Source organism: Peromyscus maniculatus, chromosome 5 (assembly GCF_049852395.1).
Source record: "Peromyscus maniculatus bairdii isolate BWxNUB_F1_BW_parent chromosome 5, HU_Pman_BW_mat_3.1, whole genome shotgun sequence".
NCBI lineage: Eukaryota > Metazoa > Chordata > Mammalia > Rodentia > Cricetidae > Peromyscus > Peromyscus maniculatus.
The window spans coordinates 74,496,231-74,519,177 of NC_134856.1; the positions used below are offsets into that span (position 1 = coordinate 74,496,231).

General features: G+C 38.9%; 1 protein-coding gene across 15 annotated transcripts in view; it reads left to right on the forward strand.

The window, feature by feature from the left end:
* The window catches only part of Nebl (nebulette), a 361,793-nt gene that overhangs the window by 281,336 nt on the left and 57,510 nt on the right, over positions 1-22,947 (forward strand). For 12 of the 15 annotated variants that reach the window (XM_076572681.1, XM_076572688.1, XM_076572678.1 and 9 more), the window contains 6 exons: positions 4,739-4,852; positions 6,422-6,526; positions 10,404-10,508; positions 13,638-13,745; positions 18,636-18,746; positions 22,579-22,689. The exons of 2 other annotated variants lie outside the window; for them this stretch is intronic. In XM_076572681.1, coding sequence (XP_076428796.1) covers positions 4,739-4,852; positions 6,422-6,526; positions 10,404-10,508; positions 13,638-13,745; positions 18,636-18,746; positions 22,579-22,689 — 654 coding nt within the window. The remainder of the gene's footprint in view (positions 1-4,738; positions 4,853-6,421; positions 6,527-10,403; positions 10,509-13,637; positions 13,746-18,635; positions 18,747-22,578; positions 22,690-22,947) is intronic. One more of the 15 variants, XM_042278067.2, reaches the window with a different exon arrangement.

Consider the following 22,947-nt stretch of genomic DNA (forward strand, 5'->3'; position numbering starts at 1 on the left):
GCAAAGGCACAAACATCCATTGGTGGAAAGGGCTCAGGAATTCAGTGAGCAGGGAGAGGGGTGAAGGGGGTGTGGGAGAGAAGGCAAAGACAGGACAGTGGGCTGCTGTGCAGTGGGGATGACAGCAGACTGTGAATGGGAGAGATGCTCACGTTCTGCCTGTACGCTGTGCTCTGTGGCATTTTACTCGGGCAGGGCAACAGAAATGTGTACCTAACTATTATAGTAACTCGAACAGTTGCTCTAATTGCAGATGAAAGGTTTTCCATTTAAATTTTATTTTTTTTAATATTGATTTTTTACTTTGTGTAAGTGTGTGCATATTGTGCATGCATGCATGTGAGTGCAGATGTCAGTGGAGGCCAGATGTGTCTAATGTTCCTGGAACTGGAGTTCTTGGTGGTTCTAAGTCGCCTGACATGGTTGCTGGGAACCAAACTCTGGTCCTTGGCAAGAGCAGTACTCACTCTTAAATTAAGCCATCTCTCCAGCTGCAACTTTCTCTTTCAAAATTGGGAAGATACATATTATTATGTTGTAGTTTAAAAGTTTTAGTAAAATAAAATTGCATGTGCCAAGACAAAGATACTAGTTTATGTGCATCTCAAAAATAAATGGATTGTCAAAACCATCAGCTTAAAAGTTGTAAGTAAGGTTAATTTGATACTATGTCCTTAAATCATCTGAACTTAGTATTTGGAATTTGTCTGCAGGATGAAGGGATTAAATTTTTGGTTTAGTTTTATAACACAAGAGAAACAATATACATATAATAATTAGTATTTGTTACAAAATTGTATTTTTATATTGATAAGAATGATTTTAAAACTTAAAAGATCCAGTATGGAAAATTTAGTAATAAATAGTGTCCTTAAACTGCTAAGGGTATTAATTGGCTTGGAGATGCTCCCGTTCTTTCTTCCTGGCAAACACATACTCTGCCAGTCTCCTCACACTGCCAAGCATTAGCTTAAATGTCATATCCCAAGTTGCCAATGTGAATGGATCTCTGTTCATTTCTGCATAGTTCTTGATGTGGTTTGTATTAGTCCTGTATGCATATGTGTCTGTGTTTTAAAAATTGACTTGAGTGACTTACCCTATGGCAAGTTCCACAACCTAGGGCTTTAGGTTATGCAATAAAATAGATTAGGATGTTGATAAATATGTGGATGTCTGTTTAAGGATTTGGATTCTTAACACTTAATACAAAGGTGAGATTGTGTTATTTTGTAAAGAAAATAAAGACACAAAAGTCTCTGAGTTTAGCTCCCAGACTCAAATAAAAAGTGAAAGAAAATATAAGAAGGAATGAATGAAGGAAAAAAGGAAGGGAGGGAAGAGAGCGAGAGAGGGAGGAAGGAAGGAAGGAAGGAAAGAAGGAAGGAAGGGAGGAAGGAAGGAAAGAAGGAAGAAAGGAAAAAGAAAGGCATGGATAACATTCTGTGTAAAATTCAGACTTAAAAATCTGATTGTTTCTGTGATGAGTTCTATTTTAAATTCTTTACTGTTTGCCTTGTTCACTTGCAGTTCAATTTTAGCAAAGATTGGAAAAAATGGATACCTTTAGACACATGGTGTGTTGTTTTCTCTGATAATTAAGGTCCACTCCTCAGATTTTCCATTTTTTCCTAACATTTGTTTTTATGGTGATGCTGAAGGTTATGTTTTTCTCTTTGCAGGGTCTAGGGGCCCTTAAACATAGGTGATGTTATGAGGGAGCCAGACACCTGAGAGCTGAAAACTCGTGTGTTTAGAAGTCTCATTTCCTGGTGGCATGGCCTTGTGTGGTGGCGCTTAGAGAATTAGTTTAAATTCTGTCATCATGGCCTAACAGTCACAGTGGGGCTCAAAGTCCCCTCAAGTCTCACTATAGTCAAAACTCTTTAGAAAATAGGAGTCTGATTTTATATAATCTATCATTCTATATACTTATTAGAAAGTGATGGATATTTGAGCCACTATGGGTGACACTCATAATGTAAACAAAGTAACTTCATTACTTAGTTATAGAACTTCATTTATTTCTAAAACAATGAATCTGGGTAGAAGGAGTGACATTTTATCTTAAAATCAACACTTGTCTCTCCCTTTCTGCAATGATCTCATAACTGGCAGGTCTATGCTTTGTTCCATGGTTGGGTAAGCAGTGACAGTCGAGGCACTGCAGGGACCTCCTGGGAGATGTGAGTGTGAATAGGGAAATAGACAGTCAGGTTGTGAACTGTGCATTGAAAATGGAACAGAATGTTGAACATGTCTGCTCTGTTAGTGAGGGAGACAGTTGGAAGGTGAAAGATTTGACCCATATAAGCCATCTGATTCTCTTTATTCACGTATGTGCAGAATATGGAGAAGCTGTGAGGCAAGATCCAGTTGTATGTCAGTGTTTGATCAGTGTATTTTTATATAATGCAGTTATTTGGTGTTAGTTGATTAATGGTGGAAACTCTTCGGTTTTGTTTCCTGCACATCTTTTGAAACCACATCACTTAGACAACCAAGGTTTAGAATGAAAACAAATTTACAGCACTCTGCTCAGTGTGTGTGTGTGTGTGTGTGTGTGTGTGTGTGTGTGTGTGTGTGATTGTATCAGAATGATGTGGGCAAGAGATTGAGAATTATTTCTCAGAAATATGTTTTTACTTGGAAGAGGAAATGCCAGGTTTAGGAACTGCTAAGTTACCATTTTTATTTCTCAGACCAATCCACACATTGTCTTTGCATTTGATGGAGTCATGGAGCAACTCCTTGGTATACAAAAACCGTAGTAAATATGCTGTGGAGATTGATAAGTGTCAACTTCACAGAGTGTGGAATCACCTGGGAGATGAGTCTTTGGGCATGCCTGTGGGGGATTTTCTTCATTATGTTCATTGATACTGGGGAGACCCATCGAAATTGTAGGTGGGACCAATCTATGAGCAGAAGGTCTGGCACTGTATAAAATGGAGAAGGCAAACTAAGGGGCGAGCACGCATTTATCCCTTGTTCTCTGTTGCTGTCCTTTAAATGATATGTGAGTAGTTGTCTCTAGTGGCCGCCTCTCTGGCCTCCTCACAATGATGGGCTGTAACTTGGAACTGTGAGCGAGAATAAATCCTTTCTTCACCAAGTTGCCTTGGTTGTTGGTGTATTTCATCCCAGTAACGAAAGAAACTCAGACAGGCTCTCTGGGGCTAAAGTCAGAGGACCTACTCTCTCACTTACGTAACTGAGACACAAGTTGGTTGAGGTTAGCAAATGGGGGTAACTGATTGGAAACTTGCTGCCAATCGGCATGGCACAGCCCATCAGCTGGTGAGAGCAGCCCAGCCACTGCCCAGCCACTGCCTGAGTGCAATCCCTGTAAAATGACTAAGCAGAGGGAAGTGTGGCTCAGAAAAGGGAGTGCAGGCGTGAACCCGGCCGAGTAAGAAGGATCCTGAAGTGAGTGCCAATTAAGTAGTGGAGGAAATCGAAACGTTTTCTATTTGTGCTGTTGGCTCTGATTTCAAAACATTAAAAAATCATTTAAAATACTTTTTCATTTTAGAAATGCTGTACCAATTATTTAAAATCAATTTATCAGGCAGCACGAATATCAGAAAGCTAGTTTTAAAGAGAACACACAGAAGATACTTCTTCAGTGCTGGATTCCTACCCAAGCTTCAGCAGCTCACTCTCAGACCCCTGGCAGGTATCCCTGAAGATAACCACTACCCCCAACAGGACCAGGAAGACAGTCATTTTCCAATTCTGTTTAATAAGGACTACTGCAAGGCAGAGCCTTAAGGCATGTGGATAAATGCCGTTTATGAGTATATTATAAGAAAACATTTTTTCCCAGTATTTTAAAATACTGTAAATTTATAGAAATAGAAATGAAAGCCTGAAACAGTTCATTTTTGCTTTTGAAATGTGTACATGATTTCCTGGCAGCATTCATCAAGGGCATATGAGATGTGAGAGACTAAGGTGTTCTTTATTTATCTATTCAGGGAGAGAACTTACCCCCACATTCCTGTCTATAATATGCACCCATATCATAACATATCCATGATGTAATAACTCTAAGATGATAGCCCTTTTCTTGTCTTCTGACTAAAGAATCAAAAAATTTAGACTGAATGGTAAACATACTTTTTCTGCTGGATAAGTTGAGGAGTTAAAGCGGGAAAAACTAAAACTGTCAGGAAGCAGATATGGAGCGTTGTAGGAAAATCTATTTTCTAAAACTTAGGCTTTGAACAATTGAGACATGGATGTTGCAGGAAAATATAGTTTTAAAATGAGTCTTTGAATAAATGAAATATGGATACTAACTGTATTCTTTATTTGGAATGTTTCCCACAGGAAAAATCCATTCAATTTCTGGTTTCAATGACCCATTTTCTAAGTGTGGCAGACCTTAAGAAATGTGTTTTTTCAGTTCTAACTGATCCTGGGTTCCAGGAGTACAGAAATGGGAACCAACATGTAAAAAAATTATATTTTAAATACATAATTCTCATGGGCAGAGAATCTGAGCTAGTTCATGCTTAATGACATTCATGACCAATATTCAAGTAGCACATTAAATTTTTCTAAATGCCTCATTAAGCTTTATGGAGGGGGAATGAATATCACGAATTTACATTTTGTAACTACTCATCTGAAAGGTAGCTTTTATTTGATCTCTTAAAAAAAAAAACCTAATGTGTTACTTTTCCACCAAAATATGGGACGTAATTCACTGTGTCCTTTTTCTTTATGATAGGTTAAATATAAAGAAAAATTTGATAATGAAATGAAAGGAAAAACCCACTCTTACAACCCACTGGAAACTGCTTCTTTTCGGCAACACCAGCTCGCTACTGTCCTGGCAAGCGATGTAAGTTGTAATCTATAGAAATTGCTCTCAATATCTTTTGAGTCTTGTTTTCCTAGAACTAACTGTGTTGTAATTACTGATATTTAATCAAGATCATGTAATTTCCAAGTAATTTGTAGTTGAAAACACTGAAGCATATTTTCCTGAAGCTTTTCCCCCCAGAAAAGTATATTATTATAATTTGCTATTAATGGTTACTGATTACTAATTAGTTAATAAGTAGGAACAGTGGTATGAATAAAATTATTATGTCTGATCAAGAGTAGAAATAGATTATAGAGTTTTGCAGGGAGGAGATGTGTTTTATCACAAATTAGTAGGTAGGACAACAATTAACTCATAATTATAGCCACAAAATTGAGTTTATTATAAAGGACTACCTGATACATGGAGGTTTATCAAAAAGAAGCTTAGTAAATTGTGCTGCTAAAAGTTTAAAATTTCTTTCAGTTTTATTATAGTAAGTGCTATCTTTGCAGATTTATTTTCATGTTTTTAAAATTAAGATGCGTTAATTTGATAAATGATATTTGGAATTGTTACTAGGTGGAGATATTGCATAAAAGCAGAAACATTGACAAACAGATCACTTTTCTATCATTTAAAATGTGTGCAGATCCTTTCCAGTCATGAGAATTGAGTATCATGGAAAGCTTGCTTTGCTGGTTCTTCAGTTCGGCTCACCTCTTCTCCTTGGGGCTGGCTTGACTTTTCTTTCATTAAGGTTTAGAAAGTATTTATGGTCAATAACCAGTTTTGGTTTGTCTCTGGAAACTAAAGTGGATATTTTTGTCCTTCTGAACCTCTGGGGATGTCAGAATCTTTCTTTTCCTGACTGATAAGACTTGAATGTATGCAGAGATGAGTTAATCTGAAAGGAAACTACAACAGAGCCTTGAATGCTCAAGGCTGAGGGTCAGATCGCCTAGATGTGATCCTGTCCTGCCACTTGGAATCCTGTTATGACTTCAATCTTTCTGTGCCTCGGTTTCCTCTTCTGTCAAATAAGAATAAAATATCCAACAATTAGGGTGGCTGTAAAGATTTGTTTCACATGCATAAATTGTTTAAAAGTGTTGTGATACAGTTCATGTTTAATACGCTTGATACTGATATTTGATTCTTATTATTAGTATTAAATTCCAAAGTAGTTGGTTTAAAACAAACAAAATAGATTTACATGGCTACAGAATGCAAAGCCGCAAAAGCTTAAAATTACAGTAAAACTGAAGTAATTTGGCAGCAGTGTGGAAAGAATACAGCAACGAGTCTCCTTATTTTCTAAAAGCAGAGTTTCTACTATAATTACATAAGTGTGTTAACACCACCGTTTTGGAATATATAAACAGTAAAAGAAATTTAAATGTTTTCAAGTCCATAAATGGCCATTTTACTCATTCTGTAGTGAATCAGCACCATCTAGTGGCTACTTGTAAATCCTTCTGTCACTTCTGCACTAACAGTGTGTGAGGAAGGGATTAAAAAAAAAAAAAAAAAAAGAGGTAACAATGCCAGTGCAAGCCTGTTTTCTTCTGCTAGATGGTGTTTTGTTCCATGTTGTTTTTGTAGGTGAAGTACAAGAAAGATGCTCAAACCATGCACGAGCCAGTTTCAGACCTCCCAAATTTGTTGTTTTTAGACCATGCTCTGAAAGCCAGCAAAATGCTCAGTGGAGTAAGTGGGCTGTCTGGTGGCCATTGTAGCGTAGATGTGTGTAGTTTTGAGATGCCAGTGTTCCTCTTTGCTCCCGGGCTCACCTGCTTCATTCGATGTGCCATGTGTCTCTCCTCTCCAACAACTAACTCGCTGAAAAGTAGCCACATGCTTGTACAAATCCCATGGTCAGAGTCTCTTTATAAAAGAGTTCTTTTTCTTATTCTTCACCCATTGATAGTTTCATACGTGTATGAAATACATTTTAGGCCTTTCACTCCATATTACCCTATCTTGTCCCCCATCCGTCTTCTGCTCAATCCCCTCTTCTTGCCAACACGGACCTTTCCTACTGTCATGTCTATGTGTGTCCTTGACCTACTGAGTTTAATGAGGGCTACCGGAAAGAGCCTAGGGTGGAGGTGATTTGCTGGGGCATAGACAGTGGACATAGCTGTTCCGCTGAAGAAAATGATGCCCAAAGTGGGTTCTTGCTAGCTCCTCACATCTCATGACTACAAGCACATTTGTTGGTACTGGTAGAAGCAAGCATCCATTCTGTCTTCTTCCCATTTCTTCATCTATATCAGAATGAAACCACTTGATGTTCACGCCTTGCAGTCAGGCTTTTATGAAAGCCACCCCAGTGTATCATATATGTTATGTCTTCAGTAGCAAATACTTGCCATAGTTTAAACCTCATTTTCTCTGACAAGAAATCATGAAGGTGCTTATGTTGCATGGACACTAGGAATTTAGTCTTAAGATGGATTCCATGTTATCTGCAAGTCAGCAAGGACAACTTTATGTCCTGATGAAAATATTTGTGTTTCCTATTCCTATGGCCAGTCCCTCAGAACTATAGCCTTCTGGGATACTGTGTCCACCCTTGGTGCATCTGGATACTGACTTCACTAATTCTTACAAATGATGACCCTTGGTCATTGGTGGCTCCACTCTGCATGTATCCAGATCCCACCTGGTAATGATCAACTCTAATTTGACCCTGTTATTTCCATACCTATTTTAATAATAATCACCCATTTGTTACAAAGCACTCTAACTTACAGACTAATCCAGATCAGATGAAGAAATACATGTTAGGTAAGATGTGAGGCAGTCTTTTTAGTAGCTTTTTAGAAGCCCACAGTCTTCAGTGAAAAGCCACAAGACTAGATCTCTAAGCCATAGTCATAAAGGAGCTCCAGTTCTTAGCATTGACAAAGCACCATTTGCTATTTGTATTTCTTTTCTCTTGAATGTCGCCACCACCAGCCTTCTCAGGGTGTACACTGCATGTAAGTGCTTCACACTTGCAGAGATTAGTTTTAATTTACTTAAAAAGTATTCGTCTTTGGGTTGAAAGGAGTATATTACTGTTTGCAGTGCTAGAGCCACGTCGCCAGGCTCAGAATTAGCCCATGGTGTGAGGACGCTTAAATTACATTGCCCTGTCTTGTCCACGTTCATCCCTCCACCAACGTGCACATCCTAACCACACCTGCATTCCTCTTCTGGTTTCATGCTTTTCTCCTTGATTCACTTTTCTGTCCTCTGTACCCTCTGCTCTCTTCAACCTCCAGTGTCCAGCTTTTGTCTTTGTGGCAGTGTTTGCCATGTCCTGTCCCCAGCCCACACTCAGGCTAACTCTCCTAGGGATGTGGGGATTCATGTGTAATATTTCTTTTCAAAGTGTTGATATTTGTTTGACAATAGAGAAAAAGAATAAAAATTTAATGTACACAGTTTCTGTCCTTCCCCAATAGAAAGCCCCCAACAAAGTCACATTATTCATTTTATTCCTTGTTCACAGAGCTTAGCTCACAGGCTGTCTTAGTCTGATATCACAGAAATGATTACATAGGTCAGAGAGTTTGACTTTCTCCAAATGATTTACATATTAAAATTGTATGAGGCTATATGGGCTTAAATTTGTTTTAAGTTAGAATAGCCTTCTTTTAAATATTTGTATAAAGAGAATAGAATTTTTCTTGATGCATAAGGTGACTGGATTTTATTAAAACATTGAAGAAGAAATTTCATGTTAGATATTTTGCCAAAACTGAGTGCCAGTTTGTTATAAAAAGCTGTTTTATTAAACATCTCTAAATGTCTTGGTCTGCATCAGATTTTTTAAATTTTAATCTGTTGTGTGTAGAGTGTAGAGCAGAGTGGGTAATTTTAAAGCCTGTCAAGAACCATGAATTAAATGTTTGAAGAAACACTTTGCTGTGGAAAATGGAACTTGTAACTTCATATAAATTTAAAAAATATATATTGTGTTATTCTACATAACTTCCACTAGGAGGCAACAGAGACTATTCAATACAGAAAATGAGCCCCTGTATTAGAAATTTCATTTGAAGATTGAAGCCCCCTTTTTAGTATATACCCATTATTCCAGGAATAATTCCCTAGAATTCATTAGGTATGGATTTTGATTCCAAAATAGAATATGTTCTGCCTTAATACGTTAAAGCTATATTTATTTTATAAGTGGATATTATGAAAATTTCTAAACAAAGCATAAAATTTCTTAATTTTTCATTTCAGGCTTAGGCTTGACCATTTGCTTGAATTAGCTTTTATTTAGTTTTAACTTAAAATTCATAGAGGAACCAAAATTTAGGGTGTTCTCTTCAGTCAAGATGTAATGTGTGGACATTGGCAAGATTTCCTTTGGTACTTTTCCAAACTCATTTCATTCTGGTTAGAGTTCGAGTGACAGGTTGCACAGAAACCAGGCTTCCTCGGTAGCTTTGTTCCCCTGTGTCAGGGCACCAACATCTTCCATCTTCCTGTTCTTGATACTAAATGTTCCTGCCCCTCACACTCCTGTCCGTGGAGCATCTCCTAAGATGTTTACGGCCACTTCTTTTAGGCCACCCTTCAAAAGTTACATATATTTCCCTTCACTCTACACAGAATGTTTTTTTTTTCCTGGAACCCACGGGCAATTGATTTTTACCTTTGTATGTCTCTATGGCCTTGCATCTCTGAGACTATTCTTTTCTTGTAGAAGTCTTTTCCAAGTAGGACTAATTACTAAGTGTCTGGGCTCTAGTGCTAGAAATCACAAGGCAATCTTGTTTCACTGCTGCTGATCTAGAGTAAAATGTCATCCCTGCTCAATCTAGTCCCTTCCAAATTTACCTTCTTATGTATGTCTAAATAGTAGACTGCCTACTCCAATTTCTTCAACTCAAAAAAGAGAAAAATCAATGAATTGTACCCACATTCTTCAGGTCCTCTTCTCAATGCCTCCCATCCTTTCCTTGGAATTAAAAGTTAGTTCAGTTGTCTCTCAGCTTCTCTTTCTCTCCATCACTTCCATTCTTGCTCACGGCTAAGTCTCTTTCTACAGCCAGGGTCCTAGTTTCTAGCTTCCTTTCACCCTGTTCTCTCTTTTTGTTCCTATCTCCTTATGGACCCTGCCAAACACCATGTATGTCCTAGGATAAGAAGCAGTGTCTGTATTTCACCCCACCTTGCCCACTCATGATCCACAGGACCCCATCATCAGATTTTCATTACCACTCTGTGACTGTCCTCCACATCATGTTTACAATTAATCACTGACTATTTCTTGTGCTCTTCTCAAGTCCTCCTACAGTGAGACCATCTTGCATTGTCTATTTATCTTAGTTCCAGAACCTCCTCCATGCCGGCTGCTATAGACGCAGGCTCTGTAACAGCACCGCAGCTCCACCCCACCGGCTTGTATGTTGTTTGCTTTACTAAGAATCATTGTGAGGCAGTAGCCCAGGGTTGCCTAGAACTCACAGTAGTCCTCCTGCCTCAGCCTCCCATGAGCTACCATACCCCGGTTACATTCTCCAGTCTTAATTTTACTCACCGCTCTCTCTTATTCTAAACTTATTTTCGTGTTTGATTTTAGTGGGAATATAAAAAGAATTTTGAAGACAACAAAGGATTGTATCACTTTGATGCAGAGGCCACTGAACACCTGCACCATAAAGGCAACGCCACCCTCCAGAGTCAGGTGAGGTCTTTGATGAGCGCGGCTCACCCCTCAGACCTGTGTGACCATTGGGGTGCCTTCTGCTTAGCGCCAGGTTCTTGGAAGAATGGAGCCCAAGAACATTAATTTTGCTTATCCTTTGGGTCAAGGAGCTGGAATCATGTTTCAACTTAAAGTAGTTTTCATAAAAATATGTTCTTCATATAATTAAAAAGTTTAAATCTAGGAACTAATTAAATTGTGATCAAATCTCATGATGATTAAAATTTTTACAGTGTGCTGATTTGACATTTTTGAGCTACAAAATTAATTTTCTGGATATAAGGTTTATTATAATTTCTCCATTTAATTATAAGTGTTATTGAAAAGGGAAAACATCCTTATTAATGTATTTTAAATTAATATTTCTTCTAACTATGAAACCCTATGTAGTCTGTTAAAAAAAAACCTTAAAACTTTCTTCCTTCCTAGCATGTTGTAAGACCAGTATCTGTTTTTTATTATTACTCTAAATTTAAACAGTTGCTAAAGATGCTATGTCTAGCATCTGTTAAAATAAAGATTTACATGACTCTTTTAGATGTATTCCATGGAGCATAAATTTCACAACGATTTGAAAATAAACTACTCTCTTCCCTTCCTGTTGCTGTGATAAAATACCCCAACAAAAGTGGTTCAAGAGAGAAGGGGTTTATTGGGTTCACAGGTTATAGTCCATCACTGCAGGGGAGCCAAGGTGGTGGGTATTTGAAGCAGTTGGTTACAGATGCATCCATAGCAGAGCTCAATGAAGTAATGGACACATTCTTTCACAGGCTAGGACAAACACCTAAGGAATGATGTCACCTAGGCTGTCTCTTCCCACATCAGTGAACATAAATGAAACATTTCCCTCCAGCCGTGTCCACAGGCTAACCTGACCTAAGAATTCTCATTGAGAGTCCCTCCCAGGGGATTCTAGAGTGTGTCCAGTTGACACTTCAACACCCCTCCCCAAAGTTTGGAAGCACCAGTTTTGTCTTTAAATCCATTCTCATTCTCTCTCTCTCTCTCCCCCTCCCCCTTCTCTCTTCTTCCTCAAGATAGGGCTGACCTGGGAGTCTCTATGTAACTTGACTTGCAGCTAATCTCCTACCTCTGCCTTCCCAGTGTTGGGTTTACAGACGTGCACCACTATGCTCACCTTAAATTCTTATTTTTCTTTGAATTTCCCCCCACAAAACTGTATTCTAATATAGTATGATATCATGTATGCAGCACTCTTATTTATCCATTAAAATTTTCTATAATAAAACTCCATCATAAATAGGTATTTCAATTTTTTTTGTCATTACAAAGTTCTAAGTACTGAAAATTTTCCTTTAGGTTGACTACCTATCATTATCATTGTACAACTTAAATAATTTTACAAACCATTATGAAGTGTTGGGAGACATGGCTGGCTGGTTAGAGGTCACAGCCTCCTCATGGCCCAGCAGCCTATCTCAATAAGCTTGGCAAAACGAAGCTCCCTCCCTCCCTCCAGCAGAACTTCCTGCCTCTAGCTGCCCTTATTTGGAGAATGTCCCTGGGCCTGGAGGACTGACCTTATCTAAAAGCTATCTCTAAAACCAGATGCCTGATTCATCTTTAACTTGACCCTTGCCACAGATCCCTGCTAAGAAGACGTGCTAAGGGCTCTGCTATAGGACCCTACTGCCACATACTAAGCCCTGTGATAGGGGCGAGCCACTTAATGCAAATTAGGTCCCCGGGCTCCCCAATCCTGTATATTCCTTATGTTCTGGAATAAAGTCAAGCTGATTCACTGAAATATGTCTCCTGGAGGGCTGTCTCCATTCATGCTCATGGGCCGCCAAAGCTTTCTATTGCCCCCTCTGCCTCTTTCCCCTCTTGACCTGGTGGCCATGGCCAACAGGCCAGAGGTGGGTGGGAAAGAGGACCCCTACAATGAAGCTCAAGAATGAATGAAAATGCATTTCTGAATGAAGTGAGTCATGATCAAAGCTTTTCTATGAACTGAGTTAAAAATTTTACTAAAACTCAACCCTGATGCTGGCTTACATACAATTTTAGCTTTTTTTTTTTTTTTTTAAAGAAATAGAAGACACTAGGTTGGGAATACAGCTTAGCAAGTAGGAGTGACTGCTGTACAAGTATTGAGGACCTGAGCTCACCCCTAGAACCCAGGTCAAAAGCTGGGGTGGCTGTATGCCCCTGTAGCTGTAAGTGTGTGGGGTGGGGTGATAGAGACAGGAGGATTGCTGGGGGTTTCTGGCTGCCAGTCTGGTTCCATATCCACATCTGTCTGTGTCAAGGAAGTAAGACAGAGGGTGACAGAGCAGGACACCCAGCGTTCTCTTCTGGCCTCTGTGGCACATTCACACTCACACAGACGTGTGTACACACCACACACATACACCACAGACACAAACACATATGCACACATACACAAAGAAAATAGAAGAACAAAACCTGAAGTGACAGAAAATATCCTCCCTTTTATAAATAGGATCGAGATAAAACTAATTTTAATTGAAACAAATAATTCATAATATGATAGTATTAAATAACGGATAGTGAAATAAAAGGAAATCATATACGGTTTAGTTAGTATCTAGGGGAAAACTCAGGAGTTCAGGGAACATTTTCTCTCCGTTGACAGAAAGATAATCATACTCATTTTTTAAAACTTATTCAAAATGTTTTGATATACATGGAGACTATCAGTGAGCTCTCTCTCACCTTTTCCTCCTCCTTCCATTCTTCTCTGCCCCACATATGTATGCTGCAAGTACAGATATAAATAACCCCATCTATTTAATAAGTATCGACATATTCTACCTGTTTGACAAAATACTTTATTTGTCCTCTATAGAACACATTATTTAGTGTCCAATGACACTAAATACCTGACTCTGGGGATCCCATTCATCACCCTAAACTGCCAGAATAACTTGATGTCACAAAACCGGATGATTAACTTGGCGTACATTTATTGTGTTTTGCTCTATACTTAGGTTTTGGTTGTTGTTGTTATTATTGTCAGGAATTGAACCCAGGACCTTGCCCTTGCTAAAAAATGTGCTCTGCCACTGAACTATCTACATCCCTTATTTTGATATGCTTTTAATATTTTTTTCAATTCAGGTAAAATACAGAGAAGAATATGAGAAAAACAAGGGCAAGTCCATGCTTGAGTTTGTTGAGACACCATCTTATCAGTCTTCAAAGGAGGCTCAGAAGATGCAGAGTGAGGTAGGGGGCGGGGCTTGTTGCCAAACGTTGATACTTGGAGTTTTCTCATTGGAAAAGAATCAGCCAGTGATGAGTGGGATCTAGAGACAAGAGCTCTGCTCTGTGGGGCAAGTTTGGAACCTGCGTCCTAGACCCAGCACAGCTCTGCAGGGCAGGCTCACAGCCTTCTGTTCTAGACCCAGCACAGCTCTGCGGGGCAGGCTCACAGCCTTCTGTTCTAGACCCAGCACAGCTCTGCGGGGCAGGCTCACGGGCTTCTGTTCTAGACTCAACATTGCTCTGCAGGGCAGGCTTTGGAACCTGTGTTCTAGACCCAGCACAGCTCTGCGGGGCAGGCTCACGGGCTTCTGTTCTAGACTCAACATTGCTCTGCAGGGCAGGCTTTGGAACCTGTGTTCTAGACCCAGCACAGCTCTGCGGGGCAGGCTTCTGTTCTAGACTCAACATTGCTCTGCAGGGCAGGCTTGGGGGCCTGTGTTCTAGACCCAACATTGTTCTGCAGGGCAGGCTCAAGGATCTCTGTTCTAGACCCAGCACAGGTCTGCAGGGCAGGCTCAAGGATCTCTGTTCTAGACTCAACATTATTTTCAGGGCAGGCTCAAGGACCCCTGTTCTAGACCCAGCTCAGCTCTGCAGGGAGTCTCAAGGACCTGAGCACAGGTCTGCAGGACAGGACCTGTGTTCTAGATCTAGTCTCTCACTGCCAGAGGTCACTGGATTTGTCTGCACCTTAGTCTACTGATCAACAACTCTAGCTATCAAGCAGATGGGCTCCTCTCTGCTCTCACTCCCATGGAAAAGCCCTGACACTTCTCCAGATTGGCCATGATCAATGCTTTCAAACTGTACCAATGTAAAATCGAGTGTCTAAAACTAGTTGAAAAATGAAGACCTGGTTGCTTTTCCTTCCCTCCCCCCACAATGGTAATAGAACCAACAACATTTAAATAGTTAAATCCTTATTTTGTGCCTGCCACCTTGCTAAGAGCCTCACCTCCAGCAGCTCATTTAATCTTTAAAGGAAATGGCTTGAGGAGAATGTGATCCCTTGTAATGCACTGAAGTAAACTGTCTTAAATTAAGTCACTTATCTGGTCAATGTCACCAGTGTTTTAGGACCTGGTCACCATCACGGTACTTCCTTCCTTTGTATGTTTATTTAACTGACCCCTGACCCCACCCCCAGTAATACTTGAATGTGTTTTGTTTGTTTACTTTGCTTCTAAGAGAAGATAACACTGCCACAGGCTGCCACTCCTCAGACTAGAGTTTCTTTGACCAGGTGATTCCTTTATTTTCTTTTCATTTAGGGTACCAGGCAGTTCTGTCGACAGTCAGCACCCACCTTATATGGCTACTAATGGGCTATTACCTTTGAGGGACAGAGGCAAGGACCAGTGGTGTCAGACAGTTGCAACTTAGCATTGTGGTTTTGTTTGCCATCTGCTTTGTTGGGATGCTAGGAGCCATCTTTTTGGAAAGAAGCCCTTCAGACAACCTGAGACTAGACACACTTGGTTAATTCCTTCTTAAGTCAAAGAGGAGAGAGGCATTATTTATCCTTTCCTGTCATATCTTTTTAAGTCTTTTATTGAATTTGATAAAGAACTGTCAGTACCTGTGGAGATTAAGTAAGTTGTCTGTTTTAGGCGACTTGGCAGAACTGGGAAATTCGGTCCAAGTTCAGAAGCCCACAAAAGCTCACCTTAAAGAGGACAGATTATATTGGAATCTCATTTCTCCATTTAGGCAATAGTATAGAAAGCAGTTTTGGATATCCTTTATATTGCACGATTATCTGCCATTATAGAGCCGCCTTTTATGTGAGCTAGCAGTGGATTTTTAATGGCTCTCCCCATTTTATAGGAAGTACGTGGCCACTGTTGCAGACCCACAGCCCAGGGAGAGATTTCGACTTTCATGGTTCTCTGCAAGCTTAACAGTGTGTAAAAACTGTTAAACCTGTGTTCACTGAAGGATACAGAGAACATAGGTCTTTTGTTTTTTACTTATTTATTTATTTTTTTATGAAAGCAACACTTGGCTGGATACAGAGAACATAGGCCTTTTGTTTTTTACTTATTTATTTTTTTTTATGAAAGCAACACCTGGCTGGTGGCTTCAGTCTCATCATTACCATGATCTCACAGCTTCACCACAGCCTCTCCGGAATTTCTTCACAGTGTTTCCATGGCTTCCCCTTAGCCTTCTCCTTGGCTTCCCCTTAACCTTCCCATGGACCCCCCCACAGTTACCCTGTGGTCCCTCACATCCTCCCTGTTGCTCCCCCATGGATTCTCATAGACATCCCACAGAACCCTGACATCCTCCTCATGCCTCCTAAGTTGGTCAGCTCCCTGCCACGCTCTCCTGGCATCCTCAGCCAGAGACAGGGACTCATGCTGAAACCCCTCTCTCGTGCTGTTCCTGTGATTATCTTAATTTTTTTTGTACCCCAATTACCTAACTTCCCTCTCACCAACACACCATCATCTACCTCATCATTCGTGGTTAACATATTTCAAGGCCTTGTTTCTAAATGAGAAACGATAGTAATTTGGAGAGTTGGGATTTTAACACCTCACCTCTCATGTTTTGTTTTTGTTTTTTTTTTTTTGTTTTTTTTTTTTTTTTTTTTGGTTTTTCAAGACAGGGTTTCTCTGTGTAGCTTTGTGCCTTTCCTGGGACTCACTTTGTAGTCCAGGCTGGCCTCGAACTCACAGAGATCGGCCTGGCTCTGCCTCCCGAGTGCTGGGATTAAAGGCGTGCGCCACCACCACCTGGCCTAACCTCTCATGTTTTAAAGCCTCATCTCTCTCGTTTTCTTCCCCGTTTGCTCTTCCCCTCCTCCGAGTGCAACAGACAGGCTGTCCCTTTAATTATAGCCACAGATAGATAGATTCCTCTTTTTCCCTTCAGATTTTTCAGTTCTGCCTGCTCTCAGAAAGGCTTGATGAGAGTCAGGGTTTCCATTAGGGGAATCTTTTGGGCCAGACTGATATTCTCAAGGCTAGAGAAATAAATATCTAAACATTTTAGATAATGTGATGTACAAAAACACCTTTGGACATAGACAGAAAAAGCAGACTTGAAGAGAACCACCATGCTGTCCCAATTAGTTCTGCCTGAAAAAAGAACAATTTCTCATAATTTTTCTTTTGTGTGTGTAGTTATGGTTCTTTAAGTCAAAATGTTCTTAATGCAACTTCTTGATTGATTTACTGGACATATCTGCTCCAGCCTTTTCTCACAGCCATGCTCGTTATTGGCTGAGTAACTATATGTAACACAAATGCTAAGTGAGGAGGCAACGTGTTTTTCTTCACCTTACTTCTGCTTTGGAGAATATGTTTATTCACACAATTACTTTTCTTTGTAATAGGTGCATAATGAACATAGAAATAGCTTCTCATTTTGCATGAGTAACAGTCTTAGGCACAATTTATTTATTTTATCATCTTTATGATGTATTTTGAATAAAACATTTGGTAAATCTGGCTCCTGTTTACTGAATATTTCAAATGAATAGATACTTTGCCATTTGAAGAGGTTATCTTCCTAATCGTAAAACATGGGTTATTAGGATTAGAGAGGTTGATTAGTGGTGAAGAGCACTTGCTGCTCTTGTGGAAGACTCAGTTTCAGTACCCAACACCCACATGTCATCTTACAACCATCTAACTCCAGTTCCAGTGAATTCAGTGCTCTCTTCTGGCCACCATGGTACACATGTATACATGCAGCCAAAACACTCATACACATAAAATAAAAAATATGTAAATCTTTAAAAATAAAACACAGGTTGTCTTTGATTTTCAAGGGTGTAACTCAAATGCTAGAATTTGTATTCATAGCCAAGGATGTCAAAGCAGGTCTGAAAGGCAAGAATTGTTATAGATTTAGCTCCTCCCCAACAGGATCACCATAGGCTTCTTCCATTTATTTCTCACGTGAACTCCAGGCCTCATACATGATGAATAAGTGCTTAATCATGGACCATATCCAGCTGCTGCTGTGAACTCTTAAGGAGGAACCCCTAACATTATGACAAGGTTACCCTCACAGTGTAACTTCATCTGTATGAGAAATGCATAAGTAGTAAAGCAATAGTCTCAGTGCTCAAGTCATGAAGCAGCAGTAACACCCATTTCCCATCCATCTCATTGCATTTTAAAATTGGTTCTCCCAGGCTCACAAAAGGCTGCCTCTGAGAAGGATAATGGGGTCTTGAGCATTTACACATTTGGAGAGTTTGAATTGGCTTCTACACCACCAGATTTTCTTCCAGTGGATGAGCCAAACTTCCTTTTGAGTGAAGCCATCAGATGATCCATTCAGAAAGCCTGTCTTCTTCTTCCCATAAAATGGAATGATGTTAATCACATAAGATGTTCAGTGCCTTTGCTCAGCGTGAGAAATTGCTTCGTGACTCTGTTCTTCATTGGTAGAATTGTGTTGCTGTGAGCCACATGGCAGCAAGTAAAGGAATAAAAATATGGGTTAATTTAAGTTGTAAGAGCTCAATAGTAACAAGCCTAAGCTATTGGCTGAGCATTTATAAGTCTCTGTGTGGTTGTTTGTGAGCTGGCTGGCAGGACAGAACTGACTGATGGTCCTGATGGAAAAACTCCACCTATATTGTGAAATTGCCCAAACTGAAATTATTACTCTATTGTTAAAAAGACTGCTTAGTTTCAGTGTATGAGGTTGTTTTCATTTATTTGCAAGCTTTTTGTAATAAAGTTTATTAAAAAAAACAATAAAGAAGATGAGATGGTAGAATTATATGAGAAAACATAGTTTGGTTCTGAGAATGAATGCTTGTTCTCATAGTTTTCTTATACTCACTAGAGTTCCTTACATTGAATATGATATGGTCTTATTTGACAGAAAGTTTACAAAGAAGATTTTGAGAAGGAGATTAAAGGGAGGTCCTCACTGGATTTAGACAAGACTCCTGCATTTCTACATGTGAAGTACATCACCAACCTGATGAGGGAGGTATGGCTTTGTGCGTTTATATTACATGTCACAAAAGAGGAAACCTGGGGAAGTGAATCCAGAAACATCTACTTAGCAGTTCTCTACTAATTGCATATTTGTGATGTGAACTCTTTTTTTCTGGCCTTTACTAACAGAGCCTTGCATTTTCTTAACACAGGGATGTGTAAGTTAGTATGTCTACTTACTTTTGAAGAAAGAAATTGTCCAGATTTTCTGGAAAAACTTGAAAATTATTCTATTTTTGCATTGTGATTCTAGCTCAGAAGCTTTGTGGGTAGTGAGTTTTATAGCTTCATAGCAGCTAGTTTTTAGAAAAAATATTAAAAAGCTTGATTCTCTGTCATAATCCATATATATTATTATATATGTGGAATTATATATAATTTTTATATTACATAAACTGTAACATATATTTATAGTATATATAATATAATATACATGGAATTACACACACACACACACACACACACACACACACACACACATAATTTTTTTATTTAGGGAGATGTGAATGTATGAGGTGCCCCACTACCACAGATTATGCAGCTGAGTTTTCCACATTTGGGGGAATTTCAGGGATTAGCACATTAGTGCATAGGGTAAGCATTGTCCTGAGGAACCCAGTTTCTATTTCTTCTCCTGTTTTTTCTTGTTTGTTTGTTTGTTTTTGTTGTTGTTGTTTTCTGAGACAGGGTTTTTCTGTGTCACAGCTGCTCTGGCTGTCCTGTAACTAACTTTTTAGATCACACTGGCCTTGAACTCACAGAGATCTGCCTGCCTCTGCTTTCCTGAGTGTTGGGATTAAAGGAATTTGCTACCATGCCTGGCTCAGAAAACCAATTTTTTGAAAACTTGATTCTCTTAAATTTAGCTATCATAAAACATATTTTACAACCAGTTTTAATTAAAAAAATTTTAATCTTAGCTTTTAATTATGTGTTCTCCCGTGGCTGTGTACATGAGTGCAGTGTCTGTAGAGGCCAGAAGAGGGCTTCAGGTCGCCTGGAACTGAAGGTTTGATACACCCAAACTGAGAACCTGAGTCAGATCCTCTGGAAGAACAATTCATGCTCTTAACTCCCGAGCCAGTTCTCCAGCTCTTTGGGTAGTTTTTCTGCAGCATCATGACATTTGATATCAGAAATGAGGGACTCACTTGGGAAAGTCTGAATAGAGGATTTATTCAAAAGCTCTCTCTCTTCTATGTGGGGAAAATTACAGAGTTAGCACACAGCACAGAAGAACTCATTGCTGTGTTTTGCTTTTATCTTCTTTGAACTTTTCTTGAAATCTTAATTAAAATTTGGCTCAAAATTAAGATATTAAATTTGTTGAATATTAAATTTCTTAACTTTAATAAATCAAGACATACTTGTACATCAACACTTTAAAAAATTAATCCATTTCCTCCAAGTGGCTCAAAGCTAACTGAGAGCTCTTCTAATTCTACTGTGATATGCTCATCTAAATGATTATATGTTAATGCAATCTAGAATGTAATGTGTAAGTAGAATACAAAAAGAAAAGTGAAGTCCCATCTTATTCTAAATTTTTGAATCAAAGAAATGATTCCTCTAGAAGAAATGTCTTAAGCCAGTGGAATGAATTGAAGCATGATTTCCATTTGGAGGTATCTCGTTGTCAACTTTTAATAAGCAAATGATAGCTGGCCTTTGCCATTAAAGTGGCATCAGAAATTACTGGGATTCTTTAGAATAGCCATATAACATCTGTAGGGATTCGCTTGTACTTTTTTTTTTTTGTCACTTTTTATTCTTGTAAATTTTCTAGAAACTGAAAACAAATAAATGAGAGTGTCCTGTTACTGCTCTACATTTTGAAACTATACTCTTTGTATGCATATTAAAGCTGGATCTTCCAATCATTTGCATACAGATGACAAAGTGAGATTAGTCCTTTCCTTCTCTTCTTTTCTTCTTTCTTAATGGGGAAAAATATTGCCCTAATTCTTTCAAAGGAAGTATGCAGAACAATAAGGCTATAACTAAAACATAGCAAGATTCAGTTGATAACAGTTTGGACTTAGGGGTCTGAATGTCTGAACTGGGCAGGAAAAGGCCCAGAAAACTATTCACTGGGTTGAGCAGCTTGGAATTATTGTAACAAAATATGGTAGACTGAGTGGTTTCAAGTTAGACATTTCTCCTGACGCTGAAAACCAAGCCCCAAATCAAGGTGCTGGTGCACTTGGCTCTGGGTGAGAGTCCTGTTCTTGCTTGCTGATGGCTTTCTGACTGTTATCACTACAGCAGAGGAACAAGGGAACTCTGGCCTCTTTTTCTATGGAACCTTTAATCTCATCATAGGGCCTACCCTGTAACATCAATGGAACCTAACTACTTCCCAAAGAAGTTAGGGCTTCAACACAAGTATGTCGTTCATAACGGCTGATCTTTCACTTAGTTACGTAGAGATAGCTAATGGAAAAAGCCACTTGGATACTTAATACAATTATACATTTCTGCATATAAGCCCTTAATTGTAAATGTATTCTATGCTCTGTTCTTTATGATTTTATATTGCCATGTAGAGTCTCCTAATTATCACTTTTTAGTCTCAAATGTATGTTTTATGTAAGGCCTTTGGCTGCTCCAATATTTTGCCTGCTTTTCCTCCATCGCCCTTTGGCATTAACAGGACATTGATTTTATTTCCTTTTGTCCAGATGGAAATGGAGACTGAGTTACTCAAAGGGCCTCCTAAAGGTCACATGACCGAATTAGCAGAAAGTCTGACTTTTATCAAGGTCATTTGACCAGGGTTATTTCCAAAATCACAGGCAGGCTTGACAAAGCCCTCTAAAGCTATTGTTTAATCAGCAATCAAGCTAATTTAATGATTTAGGATGGGGGGGGGGGAAGCATGTGCCATGACAGGAACCCCAGAATTAACTGCAACCTGATTTCTTATCATTAAAGGGAATTATTTTTATTTAGCAAAATATTCATAAAATGAAACTTTGTTTGATGGAATAAGATATTATTTTATAATGGAAGTAAATAAGGAAACAAGAAACTTGTCAATAGAGAATAATTTATATACAAGAGTATGTAAAACAGCTGTGACTACTTGGGATGTAGCTCAGTTGGCAGAGTACTTGTCTAGCATGCACAAAGCCCTGGGTTCCATCCCAGCACCACATAAAATGGGTGTGGTAGTCTATACCTATAATCCCAGCATTCAGAAGGTAGGGGAGAAAGATCAGAACTTCAAGGTCATATTTGTCTATGTGGAGATTTCTAGGCCAACCTTGGCTGTATGAGATTCTACCTAAAAAAAAAAAAAAATTGAAAACAGTGATATTAAGACAGACATTCAAAATCTATGTTAACAATTTTCAGGAAACTATTTGGTATTTTTTTTTAACAATTCTTTGAATAAAACACAAACTTAAAAATACCTCTGGCTACCTTAACCTTTGGCTTTGTAATTCTTTTCCAGTAAGTTCTTTTAGAAATTCACATCAAATAGATATTTCCAAAATCACTTCAAATAAAGAAGCCTATTTATTCTTAAGATTTTTCTCTGACACTTAAAGGGAAGATATCTTTTTAAAGAAGTTCAGGATGATGCCAAAAGATATTGGGAGAAAGGACGAAGCACTGGTAAAAGTGGATGCCACTTTGAGTTTGATAGAGGAGAAAATTAAACGTCAATGGGAAAAGGCAAGAATGCTCAGCATCTAATTTTTTCCTTCCTGACAATATTTTCTCCTGTCTGCGGTCTCTAGAAGACATGTAAACTGGCATATGAGTTAAAGTAATTGCAGAGATAGCTTCAAATGAAATATTCTATTCTTGTCTTATAGAAAGAATATAAAAAAGACTTGGAAAATGAAATAAAAGGGAAAGGAATGGAACTTAGTTCAGAAGTCCTTGATATTCAGAGAGCAAAGCGAGCATCTGAAATGGCCAGCGAGGTGAGTGTTGTGTTTGTTTGTTTTTTTTTTTTTTTTTTTTTAGCAGCTCAGAATGAGAACATTTTCAGCTTCTTTCCCTACCGATACAGTTTTCTCAAAGGTTCTATATGGCACAACTTATATGTGTAGATGATAATAAACAGCCATGTCATAGTAAGCCTTTCTCCAGGAAGCATTAAAGGTAATTTCATCCTCACAATCTTTCTATGGGCAGTGGGTGCAGAAAATGGTCCTTTTAGAGAAATATGTGTCATAGGC